Source organism: Notolabrus celidotus, chromosome 1 (genome assembly GCF_009762535.1).
Source record: "Notolabrus celidotus isolate fNotCel1 chromosome 1, fNotCel1.pri, whole genome shotgun sequence".
Classification (NCBI taxonomy): domain Eukaryota; kingdom Metazoa; phylum Chordata; class Actinopteri; order Labriformes; family Labridae; genus Notolabrus; species Notolabrus celidotus.
The window spans coordinates 3,820,772-3,846,775 of record NC_048272.1 but is presented as its reverse complement, the minus strand read 5'-3'; the positions used below and the strand labels follow the sequence as shown (position 1 = coordinate 3,846,775).

The following is a 26,004-nucleotide window of genomic DNA, read 5'->3' as shown; positions in this document are numbered from 1 at the left end:
TTAGTACACTGAAGCATGCATCATGAAACTGGGGCTGTCAGGTAATGTCAAACCAATACTTCACCTTTTGTAAGCTAACTAAAAAAAATAAATCAAAGTTTTGTCATTGTTTTTTTAACAGTTAACAATTTCACACAGCTATGATCTCATCACTCTTCATCCTGCAAAAAGTTGTCTTAACACAGAAAAGTAGTTTTAACATGAACATCTGTTTTCCTATTATTTTCTTCCACAACAAATTCAGGCTTCGGTGAGAGCAACATCTTTACGACAGTGGGTGATGGTGCTCATGGGAAACGCAGTCTTCATCCTGGAAAAACACTAGCGATTCAACCAAAGGAGCCACAGGAATCAACACAACATGAAAGTTTCTCACAGCGCCTTCAAACACTAGGATGATACTGATCTTCTTGTCAGGTGGTTACTGTCATCTGTGCTTCTATGTTGGTCTGTAAATGTTACATTTCCACTGATTAATATGAACAAGAAAGCCCCCAAACACACTAAGCAGGAACATTAATCGTGCTTCTGGTAAAATATAGAAATATTGCAGTACTATTTTTTCCCTGGAGAAATCACTTTTATTATTTGCATCGAGTCTAACGCAGCAATTATAAAAGGAAGTGATTGTAGCTGCTTGATACATTTTTTTTTTATAGTTTGGAGAATCCTTCATGAATAAACTGGAGCTGAAGCTTCCACATTTTATGCACCAGAAAACAAAATAGAAGGATTGTGAGGAATAAAACAGACAGTTCTTATCAGCTTTATTAACAGACATTTACAAGCAGTGGTTAAAGATGCAATGATGTATAATCCTGTGTATTCATCTGCAATAAAGTATTTGAATAATGTATTTAATACTGTTATATAACTTGAGCTGTGAACCCAGTTATAGAAAGAAAAACAACAATAAAGAAATGAAGATATGTGAAACACTTATCACATGAGGGCAGATACTTAAAACATTGGTGATCATCAGCTGCAGCTGTGTTTTCCTCCAGCAGAGGACACTGGTGAGTTAGTGAGAGCAGACAACTCACTGCTTTAGAAAGTACAATGTGTTAGTCAAGAATCTGCTTTACATGACAAGTTTGATGAAGTGCAAATATGGTGCTAAATACAGAATCTGTTAATTTGCCTATATTAAGGCTATGGTTTGATCAGGTTGACAGTTGGACTTATTGTATGGGCTCATTGACAATAAGTGACTCAAAAGACTAAAAATTAAACAATCTTTTGTGATAAATGGAAATAATTAAAGAATCATAATTTGAATTGTAATGTTTATGCTGAATACACTTATTGATACAATGAATGTTGGCATTGGAACTTTAGATGAGGTCTATATGAGTACAGAATAAGAAAATGCTTTACCTGCATGACTTAAATTAATCTATCAGAATAGATTATAAACTGTATTGTTCATGCCACACAATTTTAGTTGCATGTAACCTCTTTTAAATACACATTCAGCTCATTAGAACCCTTGATTCTCAGGATAAAGGTCAGTTTAAACCTTATATGTTCACAAATACTTTCATGCTCAGTTTACTTCAGATAAGCTCGTGCAACTTCTGTAATCTGCATGTCAAGTGGAAGTCCTCTATTTGGGAAATTAGTTTAGCTGTTAAAAACGTATCATACATATAAATGATATGTGTGATTTATGAGATGATGTGGAGAATTCAAGAGGAACTTATAAAGCCTTTTCATTTAAAACCTAATAAAGCATTTCAGAACACATGCGCAGAGTCACCATCATCATAATAACCTAATTAGGCTTTAGCTGTGATGTGAGATATTATTTGTGCACTGTAAAAACATTTATACTCTCATAACAGCGCGCGCACCCTTCCTCCGCTCTGTCCCTCTTGACTTGGTGACAGACCTAAAAGCCTTTTGTTGCAATCTTAGCCAATGGAGACGGATTACGACACCGGGCAGCTGAGATATATAAAGAGCCCCTTTTTGACCGCACTTGCACATTTTTCAGTGACACTTCTGAACACTCACACACCTCCTTGGACTAAATTGTACAGAAGAAACCCCAAAACGAGCATTACACTACATGTGAGCGGACTATGCATTCATTAGGCAGATAATTTGGTAACTTCAAGTAAAAAAAAAAGCCTGCACCGTGACACACTGGGACCTACTTTTTGTTTTTGAAAATTTATTGCAAATTCTGAAAAAAGCAACTCCGGATGATCGTGTTGGATTAGATGCAGGTCACTGTATCCCTGCCTTCTGTAGGATAAGTCAAGGACCGACGCACTACCGAGAAAGAGGATATAACGGGATAAAAAGAAAGAAAGAAAGTTGTATTGCTTGTTTCCAAGGGTCGTCATGCCGAGGTACAACTTCTTACTGTGCCTGATGGTGCTAGTGTCCCTGGGACAGTCGGGGAGCGATGAGCCCAATCTCCTGCTGCCCTCTCCCAGCGAGACGCCCACGGATGCCGGGCTGTCCCTGCTGGACGAGGACGCCGGTTCCCACGAATGCTCCGCCTGCGTGTGGAGGGAGCAAAGCAAAGTGCTGAGGCTGGAGACCATCAAGTCCCAGATCCTGAGCAAGCTGCGTCTGAAGCAGGCGCCTAACATCAGCCGGGAGGTGGTCAATCAGCTGCTCCCCAAGGCGCCTCCGCTCCAGCAGCTGCTGGACCATCACGACTTCCAGGGAGACGCGTCGTCCCAGGATGAGTTCATGGAGGAGGATGAGTACCACGCCACCACGGAGTCCGTGATCACCATGGCCTCTGAGCGTGAGTAATAGTTTTTACAGCCCCACAATATTGTCTCCAAATGCGTCATTACGCGTAATTGCTTGAGCAGAGAGGTTCAAATGACACAGGCCTCCACTGAGTGTATGGTCACTGACTTAACCTACTTTTTACATTCAAGTTGGGGTCCACTGTGCGTGTCTGAGGTGGACTGATAAAATTAGACAAATGGCTGTGGTCATCTGTGGACCACGGTTGTCAAAACAGGCCAGGGATTACGCGTGAAGCTGATAAATCAATAAACAGCAGCATAAAGAGGCCCGTCACTCTGAGGGAGACAGCTCCAATATGTCCTGATGAACTTTTGTTTTCATGATAATGATGATGATGATGATGACGATGATGATGATGATGATGATGATAATGATGAGGGAGGGCTGCTGCTGCACTCCTCGGTCCACCTGCTGTCAAACTTTTCCTCTTCACATGATTTGTGTTTAACAGGGAGTAAACACATGACAGGCCCGTTGAATGTCAAGTGCATTATTACCAATAACACAGTTAAATCTCTTTATGTCTATTTTGCATAAAAGCCCTTCATTGTGCAGTTGTGATCGCTCTGATTATTGCACCCTCTAACAATTTGCGCCCTCATATAGTTCCCCATAAATCCACAGATAAAACTCAGGCAGCCCCCCTTGGAGACATTTTATAAAATTACTGTTGAACCCCGGCAGCTGTGCTCTATCGCTCTTTTATAGGAGCCTCTACCGGTTTCCCTGCTGTTCATCGCAGTGAGAAAAAGTGTGTCCAAAAAGCTGCTATTGTTCCCCTCATGCAGCGGCCCCCCTCGGCCGCACTTGCCTTTTAAATGCGAAGTTTATGGGCGCAGCTCGTTTTTTTTTCACCACGAGTTACACAAAGACCCAGAATCACTTAGGGTCGAGGGGAGTGTGTGACCTTTTCCTGGCGAATCGCGGGGTTCAACAACATTTACACACGTAATATATTCTGCACAAGGCGGATAAAACACACTCCAAATAATCAGTTTTTTTTTACCCCACGAGGGAACAAAGATAAGCCTGCTAGCAGGAGACATGTGACATTATTGATTCCTCATTCTATCTATCTATCTATCTATCTATCTATCTATCTATCTATCTTTCTATCTATCTATCAACCATCCATCCATCCCTCCATCCATACATCAATATCCCTTTTCTTAGCAGTTATTTTTTGAATGAACTAGTTATTATGCAGACTTTTTTCTCTTCACCTGTCCTAACACCTGTCCCTGTAATTTTTGTATTCAGTGCTTCCATCTACTTATCTAAGCCTTTAACCTTATGTTTTTGTTTGTTTCTGCCACCTGCAGATACAAACAAAAACAAATATTTAATATGAAGGCCTTAAAGTAATCTTTGTTCTGAGGGCATTGAGGGCGTTCAGTTTATTCTAAGGATAAAGCAATGTTCAGCTGATGTGTTATGTTTAATAAGTGAGGTAGGGAGGTGTGTCTGTCAACCCTATATTTAGCAGTTATTTTTAGAGACATTTGTAAAATAAAATCCTCATGTTGCTGCTCAAAGTTCTTACTGTCCATACATCTGTCTCCCTCGGTCACTGCCTTCACTACTTGCTCTTTACTGGATATTTACTACAGAAGGGTTTTCTTTTATTGGCTGATATTTCTCTGACGTGCAGATCAATCTCATGTAAGATATTAGCTTCTCCACCTGTAAATACTTAACATATTCTGTGCTCCCAGCAAACATGCAGACAGCCTTTCACCCTTAGCACACTACAATCAACAAGATCCTTTAATTACAACTGGTAACATTTTGATTCTCGTCTCCAGCATGGTCACAGCTACTCTTACTGTTTTGATACCTTTTAAAGCCAGGACAAGCCATTGACATGCTTGATGTTGGATAATTCTATATTTGTATCAGCATCAGGAGAGCTAATGACTGACATTACCAATGTATCTGTCACGTTACAGCACTTCCTCTGTGTTCTGTTTGCCTCATCTCTTTACGTCAGCTGCAGTTTTTATCATCTGCTCCTTCCCTCTCCCCCACCCCTCCCTCCTCCCTCCACCCCCACCTTCCCTCCCGTTAGCCCCCTCTTCTCTCCTCTCCTTCCTCTTCTTTTTACCCGCTACTCATGGAAGAGTTGAGAGAATGAGTGCATCTCTTTTTGCCTGTGGCGCCTTGGTGATCCCACAGGATTAAAAGTGCCTTTTTCTGTCTCTGTGATAGAAGGAGGACTTCAAACACTATTGCCTGCGCACCTCGAACCCGATCACCCTTTTCACGGTGGTGCACACTGCCTTTGATGGGCCATGTGGGTTCACACAGTACATACTGAACTGGACCTGTGCCAGAGTTGCTTCTTAGTATTCACTCAAGGTACGTGGGTGCCGCAGTGGGGGTTGAGAGGGTCCATGCATCCTGGTCTCTAATTACTATGAAATTTCATGGAAAAGTACAGCTATTTATATCAGAGTGCGGCACTGAAGCATCTCCCACCATGCTGTGTGTTGTGTAGGTAACCGCTTCGCTCGTGGTTCTGGCATTAAAATATGACTCAGTTTGGAGCAGTTTATCGGGGTGGTTTTGTTGTGCAGCTTTCTGAATGAGATTTTCATCAACAAATCTAGCCGCACTAAGACAAGAGTTAAATTCTTTGTGTTTTGTTTGATTTATGTGTTTAATTGTGTGTTTGTGTGTTGACAAAGTGAGATTTTGGACCTGAGATTGTTTTGCCCAAGGTAGGGTGAGGATTTGACCTCACTGGTCTCCCATTTGTCACCTGTCCAAGACATTTAGAGCAGACCTTCCTCAGTCATCACAGACCCTCTCCTTCTTCCTCCTTTCTTTCCCTCTCTGTGTCTTTGTGTTTTGATGCAGAGTAATTCTCATTCAACTGTTTCATTATGTAATCCAGAAATATCTAATACTGAAAACAAACTTTCTGTAATAACATGTCAGAAAGAATATCTATGGAGAAGTGACACGCACTACTCACAACTTAGAATTGTATCATCTATGTAGTGTGTGAAAAAAGGTTTTGGCATTTGTCATCATCTTGTTCTTTGATTAGGCTTGTTTTCTGTGACATTTTAATTAATTAAGAGATTGTCCAACAACAAAGAATCCAGCAGAGAGCAGCACTCGCTCAGCCTCCCTTCAAGTCTTTATTCAAAGTTAAAATGTATTCAGGCAAACATACAAAGCTGTATGTCAAGCTATCTGCAAGGAAAACCATCCCCTCAGGAGTGGAAGCTCAGGCTTCAACTCAAACTGAATCCTATTTGATTCTCTTTCTGTGATCACTCAGGTGTCCTTAAGTCTTTTATCTCCAAAATAAACTATCTTATACCTTAGTTTGGTCCTGTCGGATATGAATACATAAGCTAACATTAGAAAGTTCAGTGCAGCTACTGTTACATAATTCTGTAATGATGAAGCACATTCAGTTAAAGCAGAGGCTAACACAACTCTTTAAAAACATAAAAATGAACTCACAGCTCTACACATCTATACAGATTTCCACATTTGCACATTTGTGTAGACACATGAGGATGCTCACACACACTCAGTCACACCCACACAGTCACACACACACTCCAGAAAAAAGTTCTCCTATTGACAAAAAGGGTCACAGAGTTCACAGCTATGTGATATATTGGACGAGGAGACTATTAACCTCATCGGGTCTCTTTCTTTGACAGCAAAGACGAACCGGTAGTAACTTGAACACTTATCCCCCACCACACACACACACACACACACACACACACACACACACACACACACACACACACACACACACACACACACACACACTCTCTCTCACACACTCATCCACCAACCACTCCCACAAAAAAACAAGTCTTTTATAGTGTTGACCCTATAAAAGGGTCATTTCCTGAAAGTGCAGGAACCATAAAAATTAAGAGGGAGAGCGCTAAAAGGACAGAGCAGCAGAAGTTGGACTGTCTTCAGCTCAGTGGCCAGTGTTTGCTGGAAGTTGATGACTATGTGAGGTTTTTATAGATTTATTTATTCCATGGAGGTCTCAGTTTGACAATGACACCTGTTCTCCCCGCTTAGTTGCCTGCATCAGTCGAGGGAAAGATAAACTTTGGTGTTGATTTGTTTGGACGCCGGGGGGCACGACCAGTCTGTTTAAAAAGAAGTAAAAATGTAAGAAAGAAAGGTCTGTACGACTGTAGAAATTGCACGACGTACTGTCAACTTTATGGCTAATAAAATTTCAAAGGGACCAAAGTCTATTAATACTGGGACAAAATTTCCCCAGGACCTCAGGAATCTCACTCCTTCCCCTATTCCCACGCTCCCGGGTACCGGTCTCTGCAGTCACTCTGTGTTCTTCTCTTATTTGGGAATATGGTGCTTTGGAATTTAATGCATGCTTTACCAAAAATACAGCCCTGAGAAGTGAGGGGAATAGATACAGGACTCCATTTAATGCAAATGAATTAGAAATACTTCTGTTTCCACATGAAAAAAATTATAATTTCTGCCTTCTTGTTGCTACTTGTTTTTGCATCAAAGAGTGTGATGGAGTTAGGTGCACTGTGGCTCATGCTGCGGGCATGAAGGGGGGGTGAAGGGAAGAAGGGAGTGAGCCCATAGGGAGCAACAAGCAGCTCAGTCCTATCCTAAAGGGACAGAAATCATGGAAGGGTTTTATAGGTACAATTAAAAAGACCTGAAACAGATGTTACGTTTCACTAATAAAGGAAATAATTACTTCACACCAGTAATTAAGCCCTGTGTAGGGACATGAGTGAGGAGGAGGAGAGGGAGGAGGAGGAGGAGTGAGAAGATAAAATGGAGATCATTGAGGGGATTATTGTTGATGGATGCGTTCAGTGTGTGTGTGTGTGTGTGTGTGTGTGTGTGTGTGTGTGTGTGTGTGTGTGTGTGTGTGTGTGTGTGTAAGAGTCCATTAAATCTAAGAGGCGTTTAGGCAAAGGAAATGCTGCATGGGCATAATGCCGGATCCCAGGAGGGAGCCACTGTGTCGGAAAGAAGCACAATTAACAGTGGATTACCTCACGATTATCTGCATTAAAATTTAATTTGCCTCCTCTCTGCTGCAGAGGAGAGCATCTCCTTGCTGTATTTATCACCTGTGGTTGTATATCTGCATGCTGTACCCACATTGGCCCAGGACGTTAATTATGGAAGTGATGTAAATGCTCGGTCAAAGTAATTTCTTTAGGGACATGTTTTGATTTATATAATGTACAACACAGATAGATCAAGGGGAGCTCATAAAGAGAACTGTAGATATTTTCATGTTGCTGAGAGGTTCTCGAGGAAACAGTTAAGCAGAAAAGCTTCCTGGAGGGAGAGTTGGCACCATGTGGTCACACTATCTTTGTCTTCAGAGAAAACTCTTGGCTGAGATTCTGACAGATTTGGGTAGCTTCAGGGATTTTTTTCTCTCATAGCTAAGTGCGATCAAACAGAATGACTCCCAGTGAGAAATCTGGCACATTTTATGAGCATTTGAGGTGATGCAACTGATCAGTGGTCAATGACTGTGTGAAGATAGTGTGTGTTGTTCTTTCATGTTCAGTGACAATACATTTACCATAATTATATGCCTGCTTATTTCTTTAACTGAATAAGGAGTTCTTCTGCAGGCTCTGAATAAGGATTTTGCTGATTATTTAATCCTGATGATGCCAATAACTGAGCTTTAAATATTGTGGAAATCAAAGGATCAGCCTAATACTTGAGTTAATTATGCTTCATTCCTCTCTGTGTTAAATGGGTTGGGGTTGTTCTATTTCCTTAAAAAGCAACATCCAGCTGGCACTAATTTTCTTTATTTCTTTTGTAAAAGAAAACATTAAGATTTAAAGATACTTTAGGTAAGTATATGGATTTTTGGCTAATCAAGCATGGAGTACCTCCAAAAAGCTTCTTCCCCTCCTTTCATGGTCTAGATTTGCTTTCTTCTTCTTAGCGCTGCTGCAGCTGCTGCCGTTGCTGCTGCTGCTGCTGCTGCTGATGCACAAATACAAGATGTGCATTAAGTTGAGTAGATCCATCATCCACTTAAGTCAGATTTGTTATATTTTCTGCACATTACTAGAAGTTTCAAAAATGTGTTTCAAGTTCATCCAAATGCAGCTCATAGATTCTAATCAGCTTTTAGAGCTGAAGTTGATTGGATATATCATTATATAATGTATTTTGTAATCTGTCAGTTTTGTTGGTTTTATGGTTTTCAGACTACTACCAGTCAGGCTCACAGAGCATGGCTCACAATGGAGGGGAGGAAACATGTTATCTAATCAAGTATAAGTTGAATACAGCGGTTGCTGTGTCTCCGTAGGCAGTATGACGTATTTTTAGAGTTTGTGTGTCCCTCCATGATTCAGAATATTCTACCCAGATCAATTCTTCAAATTGATCTGGGTAGCTCTTTGTTAAACCGTGTTCTAGACTCTCAAGTGGTTCATCTCAGCAATGGCAACGCTGCTTGGCAAATGGTCACAAGGACTCCAAATTAATGTTATTATTGATGTATGGAGCTACAGAGGCTAACAGTTTAGCATACTAGCAAGCAAGTATACCAATGTAACGCAAAGGTGTAATGAGAGGAATAACACATTGGATGTTGCTGTTTGGACGGCAAATAAAAACTGTGTGACTACAATAGCAGTACATTGACTCACTCAATGAGATTACCTTATTTGAGGTCTACTGCCTCTGAAAGTTAAAGTAAACATGACATTACTTTTGGCTTGGTTTCTGATTAGGAAGACAGTGGGAAATCATGATGTTGCTTCATCAGGAAATATAGTTTACTAGAAAATTCATTTTTTGGTAGTAGTGCAATGAAATGTGTTTTAAAGCAAGCACTGTGCTGTGTGTCTGTTGCACTGATGGACTTTGATATAAGTCATGGAGCTTTTCTCTTATGCTGCTATGGAACTTTGTTCCTCTTCTAGTTCCTAGTGTATCTACATTTGTGCCAATCACTGCTTAGATCTGTCTTTCTGCATGAAGTATAACATTACCATTATTTTCCAAAGTATTGTTGTGTTTGTCCTATAAATTAACCATTCTTTATTTACAAACTAGGTGTGAGTAAAAATAGGTTTATTTAGCGACACTTTTCACAAGCTGTGGTATGGTGGTTGTACAGTATAGTTTGAAGTGTTCAGGTAACTTGTGGCATGTGGTAAGCTAAAGGACAGGCTCATAGAGATTCCTTGTGGAACGACCAGTTATTTGTCTTGCTTGTGGTGATGTTACTCTACACATCAAACCAAACTTTGCCTCAGTTGCTGTCTTTGTTTTGGATTGTACAAATGATAGAATTATAGAATGATTGTTTGAGTTTAGGGATGGTGTTTAGCAAATATCAAAACACTGGTGTAACTACTTTGAATAAATCAACAGATGTTAACAGGTTTTGATCATATTAACAAGTGAACAAATTAACATAGTGACTGACTTGCTCAGCCTATAAAATCAGGAGACCTATGTTTATGTGTGGCTTAAAAACTTTTCATCATCAAATATATATCCAATGACATCCTAACCATACAATCACTCAAATGTTTATTCTCCCTCCTTAATTTTTCATCAGTCATCTCTGACCGAACATCTTGCCTCAGAGCTTTAGCATATTTTGAATTCTCACAGAGTGTTACTGCCAAATCAATCGCCAGACACACATAATCATGCAAACACAGCCGCTCAAGATGCAACACTTTTTAAAAAGAGTCCATGTCAATTTGCTGCATAGGGGCAAAATCTCCTTCCTCAAACTTTCACAAGTATAACAAAGGTTACTCTATAATGTATAGAGGCTGAAATCCAATAGAGACAAAAATGAGTGCAACCGTTTTGTTTCCTTTTAGTGTTATAAAGAAAACTTTTTACCTCTGAATTCAGACGTGTGAGGTGTCATTTTTAAACTTTTAAACTAAATCTGTTGAATTTGACTTTTGAAGACGCAGCATCACATTGTCCCCTGACGTTAACATCTTGCATGCATGTGTGGATGCACACAAACACAAGCAGTGAGACCCCAGCATGCCTCCTGCTGTCCAGCTGTCCACCTTATTGCAGTTCACTGCACGCTGGCTCTTTTCATCCTCTGTGCTGCTGGAGATGTCCCACTAACCTAACCCTCGTAACACCAACACATATAACCCCAACACTAAAAACAATGAGCTTTGAGTGTGTTTGCTGGAGACTGTCTGTTCTGAGCCAGTGGATGTTGTGGGTTTATGTGCAGTTGCATGTTTCCATGTGTTCACCGAGCTTGAACAGGGAGCATTAGGAGGTGTCTTTTGTTGCTCCTGGGGGGCTACTGTGCTCAGTCCTAATAGGAGTCTTGTGCCTGCCGTTGTCCCAGGGGAGGGCTTCTGAATGAGGGGGTCTAACTTCACACACACACACCCCCTCCTCCTCCATCCACAGCTCGAGCCAGGCCTCCCCCACCACCCTTCTCCTGTCCCTTGGGACTGGCCGAGAGACAAAGAGGGAGCGAGGCTGGGGTGGGATGGGATGTTTGAGGGGGTGCACTGTGGCCCCTGTCTTATTAGAAGGGTCGTGAACGTGTCACGATGATTAATATGCCGAGGTGCGTGGGGATACCCTGGAGTCACATTTATTCAACATGAAGGATCCCAAACACACACTCACCACAAAATGGCACATTTGCATTTCCCATTAAGAAAAGAAAATATAGATATATATGCAAATGCAACTCCTATATGGGTTCATAACATTATGCATTATCCATTTGGACATTAACAATAAGTGACCATTTCTCTCTCTATCACAGTTTAACTGCTGATTTTTAACGTGACTGCTTCATTATGACATGACTCTGATTTTTAGGAGTTAGGCTTAAGACTTGAACTCTAAATTAGATGCCTTTTTTTTAAAAAAGTAGTGTGAATTTTTAAAGTCAACAACATGTTGTGGACATTTCCTTGAAGCCCTTTCTATGTATTTTAACCAGTTATATAAGTTTAGGTCTTATAATTGCAGAAAACATATTTATTTTGTTTTTTGTTGCTTATTTTCATATAAGATGCACCAACACAGCAATCAGCCTCGAACAAATAGAGAAAACTTTCCCCCAATTTCTACCTCTGTGTATGTTTGTTGAAGAAATCAGAGATTTTTCAATTTGTACCCCATTGCCAACATCAAAGCAATCTTACTGCTAACACATGTTAACTATTCTTTGTACAACTACACCTTAACTCCACCTCTCCATCTGTTTTCAACAGTTAAAAAGCCTTATGCTCCTGCACCCTTCACTTACACTACTGCATTGGGTTATTAGAAGCATTTAACTTTTAAACAGGCTGCGGTCATATTAAAATGGACAGATGGCAGCGTGAATAAACCCTTATATTCTATAGTTCTCCCCTCACCTACACGTATAGGAGGCTCTGGGCTAACTGTGGGACACAGGTACCCAGGGAGTCCACCAGATGTTTGATAGGCTCACCTGCAGGCCTGCTGCGTGCTGGCAGTAAAATTCATGCGCTGCATATGCTGCAATTATACCACAGGGAAATAAGCTGCAGTAATAATGAAGTAGGCTGGAAACATGAGGAGGGAAAGCAAACAAGCCTGTTTCCTTTGGAAAAACACAGCCTCTGTCCACACTGCTTTTAGTTCTAGTTGTTTTTTATGTTTTAAGTAAAGTAAAATTAGTTTTTATTTTTAAGCATTAGGGAACTGCTCGCTATCCTTGTCTTCAGTTTGGCCAAGCAGAGAGGTGTCATTGCCCCAGTAGGTGGTGCTGAATGCAAAATCAGAGTTGACATCTTTACTGCAGAAATGAAACACTTAACTAAACTATAACTGTGCAAATTGTCCAGGAAATTAAGCCATAAAACAGTCCGGCAGTAAAAACGGTGAGCTAACTTTGCTCACAAAGTTAGAAGGATTGAATGTCCCTTTGGTTTTCTGATCTTTACAAGCTAGCTTTGCTCGTTTTGCACAAGTAGAGTGCTCTGCCAAGACGTGGGCTGTAATTAAGCTGCAGGCATTCAACCTCTACGCTTTGCACTCTTACTTGGGCACTTACAGGATCTATAAAGGCACAAATTGATTTCACCTATCAATGCAGTCATTGTTTAACATGATGTAGCTCATATGTTGTGCATGTGTGTTTAATAACCTTGGTCCTGTACCAGCTCTGCTTCTCAGATTACTCCTCAAGAAGAAAGGCCTCTCCTCTAGAAACTGAACCATTTTAGCTCAGCAGTGTTTGGCGGTTGTTCTTTTATTTGTTTTTTCCTCCTAGAACTCAACAAAAGCGATAACAAATCAGTTTGCAAAGAAAGAGCTGGTGTGTGTCCTCCATCTGGAGCGATTGAACACAACAAAAAGTAGTTATCACAAGTAAACCCCAAACAAACTGCAGAATCATTCATTCCCAGTTTTGTGCTGATGAGCAAACACAACACCACCCACGTTAATTGCTGTGACCCCAGCAACCCACCAGAAGGAACATTGACATATTGTTTGTCCAGCGTGAGACACTGTATAATTTACACTCACTAATGACTGGGCCTGGAAACACAGGCTGAAGGACCACGTCTGTCCCCAGCTTGGCCCTTATTCAATGTTCGCCCTGGACTCTTCTAATGGATAGTCCATCTGTACCTCAGTGAATTCATATCCCTCAATGCATGACCATAATTCAATTACAACACTTGTTTGGTGTAAAAAAAAAAAAAAGGTGGGGGGGGGGGGGGGGGGGGGGGGGGGGGGAGAGAGAGAGAGAGAGAAACAGCCCAGTGCAGTGTGTTCTTCTGGTCAATGGAGGTTTGATAAACAAAACACGATTGGCTGGAGAATCTCCTCCCTAATCAAAACAAAAACAAACCATGGCTCTATCAGTGCTGTTGTGTTGCTGACATTTGAAATGATTCATTTTTTTGTTTAAAAAAAGGCATTTTGTAAAATAAAAAAAAGACATATTACCATTGCCATGGGGTCGACCTTGACCTTCAAACTCAATCTGGCTATTAGGGTAGCCCCCTCCCCAGCACCGCTGAGATGTAAAGAGGCTGACGGTTTTGACCCCTGATCCCATTTCTTAACTAGGCTGAGGTGCAAAATAACCTTTTGACCCAGGAAGCATCTTTAGGTTGCCTGAGCAACCCCAGATTTAGCAATGATTGACAGGTCCATCCACACACTCTTTTTAATCAGTTTTTTTAAGGGAACAACAACCCTCCTGTTAAAGATAAATGACAGAAAACGATGGTTTATTTGCTGAAATCATGTCAGATCTGCTGAGAGAAAATGGGCAGATTAGATATTCTATTGTAGTCAGTTTTCACATTATTATGCCAGATAGATGCAGAATAAATTTCCCTTAATAAATGAATGCTTTACATGGAAATTAATGTATGAATGCAATGCATGGACGTCATTATATCAGATGGAGGTCTATGGTAATGAAGCATGTGCAGATTTGACATGTGGTGCAAATCATAGAAACAGCAGAGCCCAGGATCATGACAGGAATAAATCTGCTTATTTTAGGAGAAGCCTTGTGTTCATTTGACATAACCCATAATCCACAACCCAATCATATATTCCAACAAGGACAAGCCCCTGAAAAAAACCAAAGATTTTTAATTTTCACTAGTTGCAATGTAGGGGTAGACCATTTCATCATGAGTGACCCAGGGGAATCTAAGGTGACCATCTGGCCTCTGGCCACCATTACTTGATCCTTGTTTTAATATGCAAATGTATCTGTTTGTCCGACCTTGATGTAATCACAAATGTAACCTCACTGAAAGGACCGTGTGCACATATGATAACCGACAGCCTTCATGCAGATGTGGCTACAATTAGCAGACGACAAAAAAGCAATGATGAGATTCAGAATTTTGTGTTAGGTTTGTACTTTTTCTGAAAGCTACATGCACTTAAACTCAAATTAATGTTGATCATGATGAAATGACTTAAATGTTGTTGTTATTATTGAACTGTGGATTTCTTGTATTCTCAAGTATTCTTATTTTCTTCATTTTGTCAGGAAAAGTGAACATTTTCAGCCTTACGCCATCACTTCTATGCCTGCTTACTTCTTAAAATCCCACTGCTCATAACTGTGGTGCCATATTCAAATGTTTGGTGCTGAATCAACATCACAACACATATTGTAGAGAAAAAGCATTGCACTTCAAATGAAGTCAAACAGTCTGAGCTAAAGGTGGATATAAGTTGTTGTTTTTGTGGTCCTCTTTTGGTATTGATGTATCTTTTATCTACAGATGTCCTTGCTTTGCTCTAATAAGAATGCAGTTATTAACATTACAGTGGAGGAGTCAGCCCAATGCAGCCCTCTCCTTTTTATGTGAAGTGTTAGATTTCCAAAGGCTTCACTCAGGCTCAGGGTTGCTGTAGTTTTAGGGGTATGACAGACACTTGTTTTGCCTTCATGTCTAAATGCATCTATGTTGTGCTCTTCTCTGCAGCTGAGCCCCTGGTGCAAGTGAACGGGAAGCCAAGCTGCTGCTTCTTCAAGTTTAGCCCAAAACTGATGTTCACCAAGGTGCTGAAGGCCCAGCTATGGGTGTACCTGAGGCCGCTGCAGCAGACCTCCACCGTCTACCTGCAGATCCTCCGGCTGAAGCCCATCACGGAGCAGGGCAGCCGCCACATCCGCATCCGTTCCTTGAAGATCGAGCTGAACTCCCGGGTCGGCCACTGGCAGAGTATTGACTTTAAGCACGTGTTGCAGAACTGGTTCAAACAGCCTCACACCAACTGGGGAATCGACATCAACGCCTTCGACGAGAGTGGCAATGACCTGGCAGTTACCTCGCTGCGACCAGGGGAGGAGGGGCTGGTAAGGACCCTCAGACCTGTCCCAGGGGTTGAGGGGGTGGAAGGGCTGGGGTGGAGGTTGCTTTCATTAAAGCTCAAAAACATGTTAATGCATTTTTAAGTCAAAGGAGGGCAGCCAAATTAATGCAAATGATAAAAAAATTATTTGAAGATAAGCGTGTATTTTTTCAGAACTAAACTAAAATTCCCTTCTATGACAAATTTATATGAAAAAGCAAAATGGTATTGACAGCAGAAGTTTAAAAGTTTAAATTCAGTCTACAGAAAACATGGCTGCTGCGTCTGAATTAACCATCCCCAAAGTTAAAGCTCAGTAATACTAGTACAGCATAACCTGTGTTGTGTTTGGGCAGAATTTGTTTTCTCCTCATGGGTCAGTGAAACCTGAAAATATTCATTTATTAAAATCATCAGTGAACCTGTAATTCAGTCAGAAATCCTGGAGTAACTGGGACTAACTGTTACATACAACATCCATGTTAAATTATGTAAGCCAGTCCTCCCAGTTAAGCAACACCAAATATTTACTAAGCAGACATTTGGGTCAGATCTCCACAACACATATCAGCGGTCAGCTCTGGTGTCTCAGCCAATAAATCGCTGTCCTCTGAGCACACAGCAGTGTGCAATATTATTCTTAAAGAAAAAAAAAGGAAAAGATCAAAAACACATGCAAGTATCAAAATAAAACAAAACACAACAAGCAAAGAAAGATTGAAACTCTGCTTCTTCCTGATCCGTGGGGTCTTTTTTTTCTACAACAAAAGCCCTTAAGGCCGAGCTGACATGGTCTCACCCCAACGGCCTTTCAGCCTATTTCCTCTTTTGAATGCGTCACAAAAAACAGTGCTGGAGCCCAGCTGGAATCACTGTGGGGAGAGGAAGGCTTTGTAAAACAAACATGATAGAGTAAAATATTTGATCCGCTTGCTTTCCCCCAAAGGTCAAGGTTATGGCAGGCTGCAGATGACCCTTAGGGTCAGAGATCACACCGAGCATACAGAGTTGGCCATCGGCACTGGAAAAGGCCAGTTTCTATCAACCAGTCTGTGGTGTGATTCTGCACATATCCTCCTACTTCAAAGTTATTTATTCCCCCTTTTGTTTTTGTGAACTATCAGGTGGGAGGCTCTCAATCATAAGCACTTTAATTATTCTGATAACTTTGGTCAAGACAAGACACATAACATAAACTTCAGTGAAACGTTTTAGAGAAATACTTTAAATCTTCCCAGAAAAGATAACTTACAGTAGCTACCCAAAATATTAATTTCATTTTCACTTCAAATCAATAAGAAAATGTGTTTGGAGGACTTAAACCTTTGTTTTTGTTTTATATATATTTAGATGCTTACTGTGTGAACACGATAGGCCAGGGAAAGCACAGGTGACACTGATTGTAGTGAATCAGCTCCAGTTAAAGTGAAGCAGCAAACAATCACCAAGAGCTTCAAAGTGATTCAGTAAAGAGACATTTACTTTTTATTGTTTTTTAATGTGATCTATCAGACCTGCGACCCAGAGCTTTTCCTGCCAACACAAGACAAAATACCTGATCCTAAAAAAAAGGTCTCAGCTTTGTTACAACAGAGTTAGAAATAACATAAAACCATGTAATTGGTTTAGTTTCTGGAGCCCTGCTCCTTGTAATCGGGGGTCAGAACACATGTTGAGATGTTGAAATGATCATTTAGGTTGAAAGTTTACCGTCAACATTGAAATTATTTTGTAATATTTTCCTGCTTGAGCTTTTATTAAATGTTGGTCTACCTTCTTCTGCTAGCAGAAGCACAAGTAAGAGAGGATGTGCTAGACAAAAAGTTAAATCTGTTTTTCAACTTTACTGAACCTTTGCTCTGACAAAGGTGCTTGAGGGGCAGCTGTCTGCTTTGTTTTAAAGGTGATTTATCACTAACAGAATGTGAAGAGTCTTCAATTTAACATCTAAAATACATGAAAACAAAGAGAAAGTCCATTTTCTGCTTCACATTTTAGACTTTTCAGTCAGTGTAGCTATCACATACAACACCACATCAGTTCATTTGTACAAGCAGTTTTTATCTCTACTTTTAAACATTGATTTATAGATTTTATTGACTCTTAAAGCTGAGCTATTAAGGCTGTCTCTAGGTTATTTGAGTCCCTAAGTTAGTTGTTACATGGATTGGAGACAAAATATGTGCAGTTGTTGATTTATTTAGTGTGTGTTTGTATCTTTCCTTGAGAGAAAAATTCCATATGTAGTCCTCCTTTGTTGCATGAACATTTTGTGAAAATCTTTGTCCTCCTTAGTTTGTCAAAGATACTATGTACCAGCAGAGACTCAGCTTCACAGCAGACTTTTTGAGTTGCAAAAGCAAAGAAATCAGAACTTTTCACATTGACAACAGCTTATAAACCTTACAAGTCCCTGGAGATGGAGATTGTGCAAAAAAACATGATAAAGCCACTAGAAATATTATTCATCAAAAGTTAAAGGAATCAAACAGCCCCTCTCACTCTGGATCACTTTTATTTTTTCTAGTTCTCTTGTCTTCAGAGTTTCAGAGAGCAAAATATGTCATGAGGGTCGACGTGTTCTGTCTGTCCTGTTGGAGTTAAATCAATCATAGCTTAGTAGCGCTCATTCTGATATCATGGACACGTCAAATCAGCATAATATCACAAAAACTTGCATGTGAAACCTACTCAAACTCATAGTCTGAGCGTTATATATGTTTCTAAAACTGTGCTTAGCATAGCTTAGCTTACTGACAAACACATTTCAATCAGAGAGACCTCATTATTCATTTTACAAGTTAATAGAACATGATGAATGATAGCTTTATGCGTTTAGTAAACATGATGAATCAGCAATGTCTTTGGTGATAAGACTCCAATATGTTGTCTTCGAATACTTGATTCAAGATTCAAGATTCAAAGGCTTTTATTGTCAATTTTCACTATATATATGAAGACATAAAAGGAAAATCAAGATGCTGTTTCTGTCTTCCAACTCTTAAATAGCCAAAATTTTAATATAATATACAATAAAATTATAATAAAATACAGTTAAAAACAGCCTGTGTACACAGTGCAGGTAGTGCAGTGCTGTGACAGTTTAAAAATGGACAATGGAAATAGATATTAATGTAAATGATATTAAGGTGCAGACAGTATTGGAGATAAGTAAATGGTTTAATGTGCATGGTTTAATGAAAGGGTAGCAGGATAGGATACTCAAAACTGATGGTGGTGGTGGTGGTGGTGTAGTAAGGGTGCAGGATGAGCTGAGGAGCTGGATTTTGATAAGATGGATCAGAGGTCACTGGGATGGAGGAGGTTTCAAATGATACACCTGGGACACCAACTGAAAGCAGAACAGAGGAGAACAGATTTTAAGTTTTGGGCAGCAGCAGGATGATTGGTCAATAGAAGGAGAGCCTAAAACTGAGGTTGAAAGAGTAACGACCATAATTAGCTGTTCCCAAAAGAACAGAGATTGGGAGTGAGGTGAATAAATGATGACTTAGGAATGAGTGAAAAGGAAATGCAGGAAACTGTCCGTGTGGTAGGCAAAATAAGTGGAAAACATTGGCCAAAATGTTGTTCTTAAACTCGTAGACATCACCTGACGACCATAAGCAGTTTATTAACCTCTATAAACAGACATAAAACATTAGGGGGAAGCTAAAAATCCAATCAATATGTTTTCTCTATCTCCAGCTTCATTCCCATATCACAAGATTGTTTGTAGGGCTGTGAACAAAGAAAAGTGCTGGGATAATGTCTGGCTACTCAGGAAGCCCTGAGTGATGATATCATCAGACGATAGTGGATGGGTTCAGAGATTAGGGAATATGTGTGTTGTCACAATACTTTGCATTTGTAACAAAAGTTCACACATTATGTAACTTATAAAAATTAAACCAAATTAAATGAAGCTTGAGAACAGCATCCAGATTAAATAATCAAGGGATACATGAAGCATCTTATTTGATGTTCTGGGCCATTATAAAATCTGCCATATTAACAAATTGGGATTGACAGTGGGTGGTGATTTAATGCACTGTTTATGTTTCACTGGCTTCTTGTCTGGTATTGTTTTAGGCTGATGTGTCAGCCATGTTGTTCTCTTATAACCACCTCTTTCTCTGTGTCTTGCCCCTCCTCCCCCTGATTCCAGCAGCCGTTCCTGGAAGTGAAGGTTCTTGAGACGACCAAACGATCTCGAAGAAACCTCGGCCTGGACTGTGACGAGCACTCCACCGAGTCCCGCTGCTGTCGCTACCCTCTGACTGTGGATTTTGAGGCTTTTGGCTGGGACTGGATCATTGCACCCAAACGCTACAAAGCCAACTACTGCTCGGGCCAGTGCGAGTACATGTTCATGCAGAAATACCCACACACCCACCTCGTGCAGCATGCAAACCCTCGAGGCTCTGCAGGGCCCTGCTGTACCCCAACCAAGATGTCCCCCATTAATATGCTCTACTTTAATGACAAGCAGCAGATTATTCACGGCAAAATCCCAGGGATGGTGGTGGATAGATGTGGCTGCTCTTAGGCTGCAAAGGAGACACACACTTGTGTACAGGCATCATCGCATTAAACCACCGAAAAACCCTTACGGAGCTCACTCGGCACCAGAACCCACTCCTCTGCACCAGATTTCACTTTTGCTCAGCCACAAAATCCTCCCACTTGGTTTCCATTTTTGCAGTAATTTAATTGATTCTAACTGTAAAAAATTTTAAATGAAACATGAATCAAAAACAGACTGAGGGATGGAAAATCAGTACTTGGAATGATTTAAAGAGGATGTCCGTGTGGAGCAGCTTCAAGAAATGGTAAATGAGACAAAGTTTTGTTACAGAGTGCGTGTTAGTTTTGTGGATTTTAAAGATATTGTTTTTTAAATGGGATCTTTGTGAAATTTCCAGGTCTGTGGATTAAGATGATGGGAGGCATAAGCAAATACAATATTTTCAAAGCATTTTCAGCATCAAGGTAATCTTGGAAATAATGAATTTCATGGATACACTGATTGACGGGTGCATTTTGATCCACAAAAAGGTTTGCAAAGAGGGAATTTTTAGAATAATTTTTGCAATTCATCACTTTATAAAAGGAACAAAAACCCATGCTAATGTGAGAAGGGTTTATAGTAAGTTATACCCGAAGTATAAATCCAAAATCTTGTTTACAGATGTTTAGAGATGTGCTTTAGAGATGTAAAGAGATGAGAAGATCCAAAACCAAACCTATACCCTCTATTAATGTATAACACCCCGGTGTGACATTCTCGAGTATCCACGAAACCTTTCACAGTTACTTTGATCTTTTTTATGTGCAGTCTTGTAAAACTCAAAAAGGGAAAGGGAGAAAAGAGGTTATACTATTCTAACTCTCTCACATAGCAGATAGATGAAGCAAGTATGGCTATTTCTGTGGTTCTGTTAAAGGAGATAATACAGATTAAGGTTTTATTTGCACACAACAGTCTAAAACCAAGATGTACTCTGGAGTCATTTGGCACCGTCTGGGAGAGGACGAGGAGCAGACATGACAAGAACCCGACAAATTTCCTTTCTTCTCAGTAACAAAGGAAAGCACACTTTATCACCTTCAGCTTCTGAATAAAATGTTTCAGAGTACGCAATGCACTGTTTCATAACTTTAAGAGGCCTTGGATTGATGTTATAATAAACAGAAAGCAAAATTCATACCCTAAAAAATTAAATGGTGCTTAGAGGGTTGTCAGTATGCTCAAGGGTTCCCTCCTCTGTAAGATGAGTTAATGACTGAACTGAAAATAGCACAAAACATGATTACAGTATTATCACTACACACTCATACTTACAGCAGCATTCACGTGTGTTACTACAAAATACTCATAAATCAAGAAAGAGTAGCAGTTTATTTACTCATGTCGAGCCGGTTCATTCACTTTTCTTTGGTACTAGTTTCAGACAATAAACTCTCAAGCTGCAGTTCTTAACACAGAGATAAAGGCTTCTATGAATCACAACAAACACTGTCAAAAAATCAAGAGAATGTAACTCAACCACTGACTTTAGTGTAGAGAAAATATTTAATTGCAATTTTCAAATGACCCCATCCACCTCCACCTCAACTGTATTGCTGATATCATAATGGAGAAAATATTGTTAGTGCTTGAATACGGAGTAGATTAGCTTGAAGTATGTCTTTGTCTCCTGGATGTCAAAGCAAAGATATCCTTTTGTTGTAAACGAAAGCACTATGCTGTTGGATAAAGGAAGAGCCTTCTGACATTATATATAAATGATATATGTATATATTAAAAAAGGGGTACAAAAAACCTTTTTTGGGGCACTCTACCTTACCAACAATAAATTTTGCACTATGGGACGTTCATGGCGTGAGGAGGTTAAGTGTTGTTTGTGTTTTACCAAGCACAAGAGAGCTTGTACAGTATAGGAATAAAACTATTCAAGCTTCTGGTGATAAACCATAAACTAGAGAGGTTATCACTTCTTTTTCGATATCATCACGCTTTCCTGACTTTTGTCTGAAGCGGGGGCCTGTCCATACACTCACACACTTCTGTCCAATCTGGAACCTGGACTTACTGTACCAGTGGCCTGAAAGGCCTCCTTGCCCACTCTGGGTTATAAGTCATGTGCATTATAAGTGTCTGGATCGACAAACATAGAATGCTTTAACTGGAAATGGCCCACCCACCAACTTTAATCTGTTACCATGTTAGAGAGACTACGTCCTTTTGACTTAAACAATGTGTCAACTGTCTTTCATGGACATGTTTTTGCCTTGTGTTTGTATTTTGAGTGAAAGCACCCATATAAGAATGGGAGGAGTATCCAGGGATTGTTAGCCAAAGTAGAGGATGACGTGTGCTATAACTTTTGTGATTGCAGGAATATGCTAGAACATTTCAAAGGGAGAAAAAGCTGATTTAGGGGCAGTGGTTGGAAATAATTCAACTGGTCAATTGTTTATTTATTAATAATAATTACAATGCATTTCAAAGTCTGTCTACCTCACTTAAGCCTTCTAAAAACCTTGCTTTTTTTGATTTGTCATCCATTAATCTGTGCAAACATTTGACCCATAAGAACCCCTTACCCCACCAAAACCACCCCCCAAAAAGTGTAGATGAAAACCACAGGGTCCCCTTGCTCTCAGGTTCAGATTGAGTTATTGACAGAGTGATTGATGGTAGTGGCTCTGGTTATGTGTGGTCAAAAGAAATAATTAGCTGTGCCCACATCTATGGCTTGTTGATAAGTTGCATTTTAAATTTTAAGTGTTTGTATACTGCTATGTGTGAGAATGTTTTCATATAAATATATGAGAGTAAGATATCTCTATGTAAATACCTACCCAAACGTTAACGTTTATGATGTTTTGGACAGGTTCACCGCTTCTAATGTTTTGCTCACTTTCCCCATTCATTCCTCTGTTCTTCGTGTAGTTTAAAAATCACCCCAACTTTGTAGTTTGATGGTTGTGCATATGGATAACTGTTCAATTGTTATTTTTGTCTTTTATTGTTTATTTACTGTCATATTTCTTTTGTACAATAAATCATTTATTTAGCTTATGGGATTTCTTGCTCTTTTTTTACTCAGCATATTTTATCTGTCCAACTCGTCCAACTCATCTTGCTCCCTACACTAATTGAACTGCTCCAGAATGCTTTTGATCAATAAGTCTTTCTTAACCTTTAGCATAACTAGTTTTTTTTCACAAGACACTATGCTGTTGACTGTCTTGGCCAGGTCTCCCTTGAAAACCAACCTGGTTAAATAAAACTAAATACAAATAAATAGAAAATAACCAATCAGATTGCAGTTTTAAAAAAAGAGCTCAGATTACTAGCTTTATACTCTCTGCTCAGCACCAAACATCAGACAAATAAAATTAGTCACTTGCTGTGAAAGCTGGCAAAAATTGCATAACTAATTTTTATTATTATTTCACATGGGTGAGGTACATAGACACTCAACCCTTATAGAGTTTTCATGAGTGTTGAAAGTAGGTCCACAGACCAAAACATTTTTTTTATCTCTATTTTTGTCTTATCAGGCCTTAAACATGTTTTAAGCTGAACAGCTGAATATTTCAATATGGGGCTCTATGGGAATAGACTCCCTTCTGGGGCCAGCCTCAAGAGGCAGCTTAGAAACTGGAGTTTTTGGCGTTTCCAGCCTGGCTTATGTTTTTAGCCCTGAGGTGACTGCTGGTCAATAACATGGCAGTGTTATATTCATAGCATATTCCTGCTGCTCTAGACTCACCAAAATATTATTTATCAAATGTTTAAAGGGATAGTTCAGTATTCATGAAGTGGGGTTGTATGAGTTTCATGTCACTAAATGTTCTAGCCACAATGGATGCCAGTCAGTTCTGCCTCCTTCATGAGAAACTGCCAGGAGAACCTGCACTCTTGCTAGGCTATAGTTTTCTGCAGAGGGGGCCAAGTCTGCCAAGTAATTTAGCTATTTTTGATAGACTCCAACCCAAGCACTCTTCTCCACGAAGGATATTTTCAGCACATTCAAAGGTAACCCAGACGTGCTCTTCTACCTACAGAACACTGTTCAGATGTTTGGGTCTGCAGAGGCAAAAATACAACCAAACTACATAATGAGGGATTATGCCAGCACCAATGACATGCCGTTTACTGAGGACACCTTCATGAGCCGGAGTTCAAGAGCGAGAACAAGATTTTGTGGACCAAAGGAAAAAGGGGAGAAACTTCTTTGTTAACTGGAGAGCAGAGTGTTCCCAAGTTATCTGGTGGTGCAGGTGAGTAAACTGCGAGCTCATGCCCACGAACCCAGAATCATGAGTGGGACTTAAACTGAGAATAGTACTTCTGTTGTTAAGTTTGTTAAAATTAGCTAAAGTATCTGATAGACCTGGGCCCCTCTGTGGCTGTTGATCGCCTAGCTTTCCTTCCGGTTTCCCAGACTGTTTCTGAAAAAAGGAGACAGGCTGACCGGCATCCCCTTGTAGCTAATACACACAGAAACTGCAGTTTCTCCAGTTTCTACCTCAGGCTTGCTACAAAAGCCAAGGAACACCCCACCAACACCAATTGTAGTGGCCATTTGTCATAAAAAACTCAAAGAATAATTAAAGTATCAAACTCAAACTTTAACTAAACTTAATCAAAGGGTCACTGATGCACCGTGGGGATGTGATGTACGCAGGCAAAAGAAGTCTAATGTCCATGCAGAAGTTCAGCGGTTCTCAATGGTTTATTTTAATGGAAGCAAGCAAACAAAAAGGAACAAAGAAAATCACGGCTCCTGCTGCCTCTCTTGCGCTGGTAAAAAACCATAGGCCCACCCAGGTGCATGCCGGCCTTCTGCCACCTACCTACCTAAATAACCTCCGGTGCCCACAGTTCGTGATTACCAAACAAACAAAAACAAACAAAAGAAATACTAAATATACAAAAAATCTAAATATACTAAACAAATGACTAACAAAAAAAACAACCCCAAAAACCTAACTTTATTGAGTTATAAAAAGAAAAGTTTTAGATAAATCTAACAACTAATACTACTTATTAATTCCAAACTAAATAAACAACTAAATACAAAAAAATAAACAAATAGCTCCAACACCAATGTTAAAATTACAATTTTTACAGCAAAATTAAAGGTGCAGTGTGTAATGTTTAGTTATATTTAGAAGAGAATACTCAGTAGAAATAGAATACAATATGCATAAGTAAAATTATATTAGCACATAATTACCATAATATAGAAATCATGTTGTTTTTGTTAACTTAAAATGAGCCTTCTATCTACATAAGGAGTGGGTCCCCTTTCGCAGAGGCTGCCATCTTGTACTGTCATGTTTCTATGGTAGCAAAGTACAGACAAGCAGTGACAGCTGTGCATGTTTTTGATTTAGTGAGTGGCCATCTGAAATGCACCAAAAAGAGAGTGGTTGTTGTTGTGACCACAGAAATTTGTATTGATAGACGTTTCTGATTGTAATATCTTGAAAAGAGTAGGATAAAACCAAGCGGCAACCTCCGGTCTAAAAATATGAGTCCAATGTGGAAGTGTTAAAAACTGCAGTTCATCGAGGATCCACTTGAGGCTGGCTCAGGAAGTACAGGAGGTCACATACACATGAATGGGGAAAAGCCGATCTTTACAGCAGAAATAAACATGTTTACAGCCTGGTGCAAAAGATGAGTGTCATCTGGATGGCTCATTTCTCGATCGGCTCACACTGTGAGGGGGGTGAATTTTTATTAAGATAATGAGAATACAAGTCTTCCAATGAGAGGCAGAGCTGCCTGTGGGAACACTGTAGCTGTTGGCTAAGAGGCTCAAACTCCGCCTCTTTACGTCACACTGGCTCCACAGCAGCAAT

General features: G+C 39.9%; 1 protein-coding gene across 2 annotated transcripts; it reads left to right on the top strand.

Annotated features, from left to right (window-relative positions):
• Window positions 1-1,848: 1,848 nt before the first annotated feature.
• LOC117827462 (growth/differentiation factor 11-like) lies at window positions 1,849-23,206 on the top strand. 2 transcript variants are annotated; one of them, XM_034704067.1, is made up of 3 exons: window positions 1,849-2,764; window positions 15,249-15,622; window positions 19,787-23,206. In XM_034704067.1, exons 1-3 carry the CDS (start codon window positions 2,350-2,352, stop codon window positions 20,165-20,167), a joined length of 1,170 nt encoding a protein of 389 aa, XP_034559958.1. In that variant the 5' UTR covers window positions 1,849-2,349; the 3' UTR covers window positions 20,168-23,206. The 2 variants fall into 2 exon arrangements, with proteins under 2 accessions (XP_034559958.1, XP_034560038.1); XM_034704147.1 differs by having other exon boundaries at window positions 1,985-2,764; window positions 19,790-23,206.
• Window positions 23,207-26,004: the final 2,798 nt, after the last annotated feature.

What these genes read in the sequence shown, in the direction of transcription:
- LOC117827462 (XM_034704067.1), top strand. Translation starts at nt 2,350, where the DNA reads ATGCCGAGGTACAACTTCTTACTGTGCCTGATGGTGCTAGTGTCCCTG. An exon ending in GATCACCATGGCCTCTGAGC is followed by an intron (nt 2,765 to 15,248) that starts GTGAGTAATAGT and finishes TCTTCTCTGCAG; the next exon opens with CTGAGCCCCTGGTGCAAGTG. An exon ending in GACCAGGGGAGGAGGGGCTG is followed by an intron (nt 15,623 to 19,786) that starts GTAAGGACCCTC and finishes CCCTGATTCCAG; the next exon opens with CAGCCGTTCCTGGAAGTGAA.